The sequence below is a fragment of the Rhamphochromis longiceps genome, linkage group LG18 (genome assembly GCF_057381845.1).
Source record: "Rhamphochromis longiceps isolate RC_006_pf linkage group LG18, R_longiceps_female_GT1.1, whole genome shotgun sequence".
In the NCBI taxonomy this organism is placed as follows: domain Eukaryota; kingdom Metazoa; phylum Chordata; class Actinopteri; order Cichliformes; family Cichlidae; genus Rhamphochromis; species Rhamphochromis longiceps.
In genome coordinates this window covers 20,923,510-20,930,871 of record NC_140574.1, presented here as the reverse complement: position 1 = coordinate 20,930,871, position 7,362 = coordinate 20,923,510, and the positions used below count along the sequence as shown (strand labels likewise).

Sequence of the window (7,362 nt, the reverse complement as noted above, 5' to 3'; positions counted from 1 at the left end):
TGAAGTCTATATTTTCTAGGTGTTTGTAGTAGAGAGACTCTTGTGTGGCTCAGAAACTTGATTTTGAAGCTCATGAAAGTTTATTTACCTCATTTTAATCATAGCTTTTCCACATATACTCTTACTACTATTATCATTGTTTGTTCTATACACACATCTCCAAGCAAACATCAACCAATATGCGAGGGCATTTTCTTTTAATCTCCTACAATCACAAAATACCAAAAGAGAGCGTATTTTCTGAAAGTACTGCATTTCTTTCACACGCTGGAGTTTCAGAGACTGAAAATTCATGCATAATTTCTTGAAGACAGAAGTTATGACAGAGAGAATTATTACACTGACATATTTATTTTCTTTTACGGCTCATTAGATGTTGTATATGTCATTCACTGTCAGCATCAAGTAATATTTGATAAATCCAATTTTAAAAAATAGAAAATCCAGAATGCAATCATTTGAAAATCTCACAAACCCATACTTTATTCACAAATGAAAACATAGAAACATCAATTTAAAGAATTTTTTTTTTTTTTTGGCATTTTGCTTTTTGCAGATAGTAAAGGTGGAGACAGACAGGAAAGTGCATAGAGAGACAGAGGAAGACCTGCAGCAAAGGAACATCCAAGGCTGCTGCTTTCTGGCCATGTGGCGTATGGCCCACACACCCACTGAGCTAAACTGGCGCCCCAACATCAAATGTTTAAACAGAGTAAGAAAATGTACAGGACCATCTTTACCACTGTGTAATATCCTATTCTTTTAACTACAGGCATTAAATGTCTGGGGACAGAGGAGACCAGCTGGGAGTGGAATGTTTTCCCATTCTTTCCTGTTCTAGGAATCTTAGCAGCTCAACAGTCCTGGCTCTACTTTATTACATCTTTTCATTTTATGGTCCATCAAATGTTTTTAGTTGGTGAAAGGTCTGGACTGCAGTTTAGCATCCTCATGCTATCAGAGATGTGGGCTTTTGAACTGAGCACTGATAATTCTAAGTCCCTCTCCTCTTTCTTCCTTTTAGCTCAGTTTAAATGAGCTTTGGCTCAGATAAGGCGGCAGTGTTTCTGGATATAGCGTTAACCTGCATTTTTGGATGGCACTGTGAAGTGTGTTTACAGACTGTGATTTCTGGTAGTGTTCCTGGGAAAAGTGCAGTGATTTCTATCCCAGAATCAGGCCTGTTTATCGGCCTGAGGGCCTGAAGATCATGGGCACCCGATACAGACTTTTTCATTTGTCGCTTGTGCACAGTGATTACTCGAGATTCCCAGAAACATTTGATGATATTATGCACTGTGTATTCACAATTTTACATTGAAGAACATGCAGACTGATGAACTGCTCATCTTTGCTTCTGAGAAACTGCCTCTCCAAGATGCTCTTTTTATCCCCACTCATGTTACTGACTTGCTACTAGCTAAGCAAAACTTCCCTCTAGCTTTTTTTTTAATTTTTTTTACCACCACTTACTTTTCCAGCCTTTTGTTGAAATGGTACATTTTCTCTGTTTAAACATTTAATACATTTTTTCAAGTTTTACACGGCTTTTTTCCAACTTTTTTTGGACTTAGGTTTGTAAATACGTCCACATTTTTAATTATCCAATTCCTTACAAAACAACTTCAACCACCTATTCTGTTTCATCCTTTCATACACTTCAATAAAAATAAATAAAAAGTGACGACTGAAACACTTTATTTAATATAACAAATTTGAGAAGTGAGAAAACTGACTGTTTCATCTTGTTGGCTTCCTCTCTTTTTTTTGGCACAGCCCCTGCACAGCAGTCTCTCTGCTAATATGAATCTGGATGTTATCAATCAATTAGAGTCAATAAACAGTTATGGAGCAATGCTGTGAGTTGGATACATCCCTATATCTTTTGACTCACCTCATTAACCATATCATTACTGTGTAGCATGCTTTCCGGTGTGTGAAGTGCCCTAGAAGTGTCTCTGTGGCAACTAGGAATTATGAGAGTAGTGAAACTGCTGGTGGGGTTTTTATTCATGTGGCTGAGAAACAAATACTATATAAGATTTCAGATGGGAGGATAATTTCCACTAGTTTGTCATAATAATGTCACTTTTTTATTTTTATTTCTTTTGGAGAGACATTTTTTGTGTTTGCATGTAATGCGAGTGACTGCTCGTTTATTAGTGGCTGATGGCTTTTAACATGTGCTGCCAGCCAGACTGTGGTGACAAAAGCTGTTTATTTCCTTAGCCATTATGAAGCCAAGCATTAGACGCCACACCACACTCAAGCACAGTGCTGACAAGGATAGGGATACTGGATAATAACCTTCCTCTCTCCTTTCTTGACTCACTATTAATGAAAGCAGAATTATCGTCCAGTGAGTCACAGACTCTGATGTGATTGACTTGTTTTCCAAGGCGTTTATTGAGTGCATTTTAGTACAATAGTTCTCAGAAAGTTACAGCTTACAAACTCTTGACACATACTTGTCACAATTTACAAGTGGCTGCTATACACAAACTAAAAAAAAGAAAGAAAAAGGAAACCAATGTACCTGTGCACACAATGTCTGTACACACAAATGTGCCTGATATGCATACATCCATTCTCTCTTGAACACACAAACAAATAAACTGTGACATGTGCACACTCACAGTCAGCTCCCCCCATCCACTGCTCATCACACAGAGAGAGGTTGTGACTGGCATACTCAAAGCTTTTGGCTTCACCTGTTCTCACTGGCCCGCTGCGATTCTTCTTGGTGTTCACTGTGCGCATCCATGAGAATATAATTGTGAAGTGCCGGGTGTATGCCGTTTTTATAAGTGTGTAAATCTTTGAGTTCCCAGTCTGAAACAGAGGAGAAAAAGGAGAACGGAGAAGTTTAACGAGTTTCGTTTTGCAAGGAGTCACGCCAAATCATTTTCGGCCTCACGCCGTTCTGATCCATAAATGACAGGCATGATTTTTGCTGCTAAAAGCATCGTTGGTCACTTTTCAGACAGTTGCAGCACATGGAACGTTTAACAAGCAAGTTCTTGTGTTTTCTATCAGTGTGTGATGAATGGCTCCCATATGAAACAGCTTTCAGAGGAAGATGGCGAACCGCCTCTCCATTCATCACACTGGAGTGTCATTACAGTCAGATATTTAGAAAGACAAACAGAGCAAATGGAGAAAAGAAAAAAAAAAAGAATTACACTTTTGTATAATGAATACGTTCTATCATCTCATTCACAGGCTCTTGGGTTGAAAAGCAAATACATGAGACTGAGCTGAATAGAGGACTAATGCATTCAAATTGATTCACTGGCTTCAGTGAAAGGGATTTATGCCAATCTTGAGGAGCTTGTGATTATATTTAGGAATACTTGGTAAATCAATGACTCGGAGAATTGAATAGAAAAAGCAATTGATTTTGCCCGTGAGCCAAACCAATTGCTTGATTACAGTATTTTCCATTACCAAACTAAAGCAAATTAACATTTATATAATGAAAGAGATGTTGCCACATAAACCACACTGTGAGATAAAAGAGTTTGATTCACTTCAATGAACTAACTTTCTTACTTTCATCAAAACCATCCTTTGTTCATGCCATGTCTGCCATGCAACCCCACCCTCCTATTAACTGAATCATCCTCCTCTTTCTATCGCATATGCACACACTCTGTCGGGTTTCAGCCCACTTTCTTCTCATTAAGCATCAGCCTGGAAACCAGACGTGAGAATAAACTAGCTGAGGGTTCCTCAGTGTTTGTGTGTGTGCGTGCATGTGTTTGTGAGTGTATTTGTTTTTTATGCTCCCATCAATCTCCCTCCCCGTGGCTGATCAGATGCCCGTCAGACAGGGGGCCTTAGCAGGTGTTTTCACCCCTGCCTGGGCCCACTAGAGCATGGAGCCAACCATTTCTCAGGCCAGCTCTGGCCCAACTCAGCTCCAGACACAGCCCAGGACAGCTTGGTTACACCCAGGATAAACGAGCTGGAGATCTGCCAGCCAGCGGGAGTAGTCGGGGAGAGAGGGCAGGACAGACAGAGGAGGAGGAGGAGGAGGGGGATGACTTGAGAGGGCTAAGTACACTTAATAATCTGCTAATGGGCCTGCCATCAATTTCTAATTTTGGATGCAAGGTGGTTAGGACCGTCGTCACTCATGTCTGTTCAAATAGAGCCAAAAGGGATTTCAGCAGGGTCACAGCTACTGCAAAGAATTGATACCAAAATAGTCCATAATTGCGAGCTACAGGGCTGTTCTACCAAGCCTGTACTGAAAGATTGTTGACTCTCATTTTTAATGATCACCATTTTTAAAGGTTTTATTTGAACAACAATATTGCAATTCGTTTCCAAAAGCCTAGCCCTGAAGCAAATGACCAGCAAAAGGAAAAATAAGACTAACAGCAAAATCACAAGCATCATCATTGCCATGCTAAGAAAGAGAATCATCCTTGTGCACAACTCGGAACAATCCCTTAAATATATCCCAAAATAATGACTTTTGGGAATAATGTAGAGACCTTACAAGATTAGTACATTTCTAAGTGACAATTCATGCAGCCAAGAGTTAGAGAAATATTCCCACAAGTACCGTGGCAATTTCCTTTAACTTGCCTAGCCATTTGGCAACTGCATATAGCATGAGTGCACAGATGAACTCAGCAGCTTAGCTACAGCAGTCGATTGGAGGCTGTGCTACGCTGTGAGCAGTGTGCCCATGTGGGCTGTTTAAGTCTGTGTGTTCCTCGAAATGGCATCGGGTGTCTGTTGGCAAACTTCAGCCCAGATGTTCATTTTTCACCGTGTAGAGAAATGATGCTGATTCGCAGTGATTTCCAGTGCCCGCTCTCCTATGCGTTTCAAACTCGCAGAAAATCTCACTACGGCCTAGACATTTGCAGCGCCCACGAGAAACATTAACTAGATTTTCCCGAAATAAAATGTGCCACATATAGAGCAACTCGACTCCAAGTTGTGTTCTTCCTGCGCGATCAGCTGGCACTCACCGTGAATTTGGGCCAGTTCCGGGGCAGGAAACGGAGGATCATTCCCCCTGTGGATGGTGCTGACCGCTCCCGAGACAAACAACAGGTCAAGAAAGAAGATGAAACATAAAACATATCTGTACAACTAAGTGCTCACCAGCAAGAGACAGCATGTGTACACCCACATTTAACATTACCCCCAGTTAATGGATAGTTTGTCAGTTATTTTAACTCCTACAGCAATTTTCATACAATTCTACAATACCAATTCTTCAGCCATTCTTTTTACATTTTCTCCAGTCAGCCCAAATTGTCCTTAAATCCCTGGAGCAACGAGACATACAATCCAGTGCCCATTGTTCAGTTATCCAAAGGAAACTGGAATCTAAACATTGCATGTGTCTCAGTCAGAATTCAGTCAACATGTCTTTGCCAAAATGCAAGCATAGAGTTCTGTACATACATATGCATTTATATCACCTTCAATATGAAGGTTTATTATGAAAGATATAATCATATTTAGCAAGAGATAAACATATTTATATTCTCTGAAAGTGGGTGGCTTGGGTTAAGAAGTCCTTTAGCAAGGCCCTCCACCCAAGACTCCACAGGTAGTGTTAAAGATAAAATACAAGTGGACTGCATCTTGCTATAATGATAAAACAGACAAACAAACACATGGTAAAGGATAAAAATATAACTAAGCTCTGATCTTTTTTTGTTTTTGTTTTTTTGTTACCTGTCCATTTACAATACACTTTTTAAAACATTTTTTAAACAAGTACAACATGATGTGAAAGTTGAAAATGGTGCTCTGCTGTACATCCCTGTATGCTTCTCCCTCTAATTATTTCCACTGGTAGGTGTTTTGTTTTGTTTTTCTTCTTTTTTTCTTCTTCTTCTGGAACTTATTTCCCGCCAGGTCAAGGCATCTTCATTGCACAGACTGAAGACAGGATGGGTAAAATCACACGTTTCTAAATGCCTCACGTTTCAGTTTAAAGTTTTAACACCTTCTAGTCCACATGAAGCAGAAGTACAGTATCACTCACTTTACCACAGTTTGAAACTCTGAGAAGTTCTTTGTGTTGATGTCTGATTGTTGGTTATTTTGGTTCAAAATGGCATGAATGGTAGTTCATAACCACAACAACGGACATTGATTTCCCTTTTGTGATGAATGGATAAACAGTATCAAGTCTGGACCCTGAACTCCTGTCGTGGATTGCATGAAGTGTGACAGCTGTTAATCATGTGGTAGTGTAGACCCTGGTCTCCTGTTGTCATGATAGTGGATTAGATTAAGACAATAGTTTCGACTCTGGCGCGTTCCGATGGATCGGGGGTCATTCGAGGGCTGCTATTTTTGTTGGTCCTTCGAATGCTGCCTGTTCCATGGCACAGCGCCTCCGGTAGTCATGCCATCGGCGTAGATGACTGGCTCATCTGCACCCTCATGGACTGGATATTAGTAAGGATTTTCTTCTGGTGGCCTGCCAGGGTCACTCCTATTCTCAGCAAGTCTCTACAGAGAAAGAAACATGGAGACAGAAAGTGAAAAGCAGGGTATTTTTGTTTCTTTCCCTTTTTTTTTGTAGAAAAACACAGGATCTCCAATAATTTGGAGTTAGAATAGATGATCTGAATATGAAGTGCAAACACCTGCAAGAAATCCCCCATCACAACTCAACGAGCTCACACGGACTTAACGTCGCTACAAATGAACGCACAATTTCAGAATGGAAAGCTAGTAGCAATGAACAAAACCCACAAATTTACTAAATTAATTCCATCTCTGTGAGAAGACGCAGTAGTGCGTGTTGCTTTGAATTGCAAAGACATTGCAGAAATGCTACCAGGCCCCGAGCATATATTTTTAATAAAAAATGTTGGAATGAATTTACATTTTCAACATAATTTTGTAGGCCAAGCAGCATTGTTAATTAAAATGGATGAAGTGCAATATTTGTGTCTGTTGGTACCACAAGTGCTTTGAGAAATGCTGTCATGACCAGCGCTTTGAAGCACTTCACAGACACAGCAGCGGCAGCAGAAGTGAAAATATGCATCTTTAAAATGTGTATATAGAGGATACACATTCATGTCTTTTTTTTTTTAGAACACTGTCAACACAAAATGTTTAATTATTAGTACAGATAAGAGTTGTAATACATAGCTTGCAAAGATGTACATTTTCTTACCACGGTGAGTGCGTTATTTCGTCTTACAATGTGTTGTATTTTTAATTCCCACCGAGGCTTTAACTTTGATGCAATCACTTGAGTCACTGGGTGCATTTATGCTAAAAATACATGCACTTGACGCTGAGTCATTTTATAAAAGTGTGCCCATCAAAAGCTATATGTGTCTGAAAACCCGTCATTTGCACACAAGC

At 39.9% G+C, this 7,362-nt stretch overlaps 1 protein-coding gene across 2 annotated transcripts in view; it reads right to left on the bottom strand.

Annotated features, from left to right (window-relative positions):
• Nucleotides 1-2,382: 2,382 nt before the first annotated feature.
• The window catches only part of ephb1 (EPH receptor B1), a 184,737-nt gene continuing 179,757 nt past the window's right edge, over nucleotides 2,383-7,362 (bottom strand). For both annotated transcript variants that reach the window (XM_085389992.1, XM_085389993.1), the window contains exons 16-17: nucleotides 4,989-6,492; nucleotides 2,383-2,832 (exon numbers count right to left, since the gene is read on the bottom strand). In XM_085389992.1, the coding sequence (XP_085246118.1) occupies nucleotides 6,384-6,492 (109 nt within the window). In that variant the 3' untranslated portion in view covers nucleotides 2,383-2,832; nucleotides 4,989-6,383. The remainder of the gene's footprint in view (nucleotides 2,833-4,988; nucleotides 6,493-7,362) is intronic.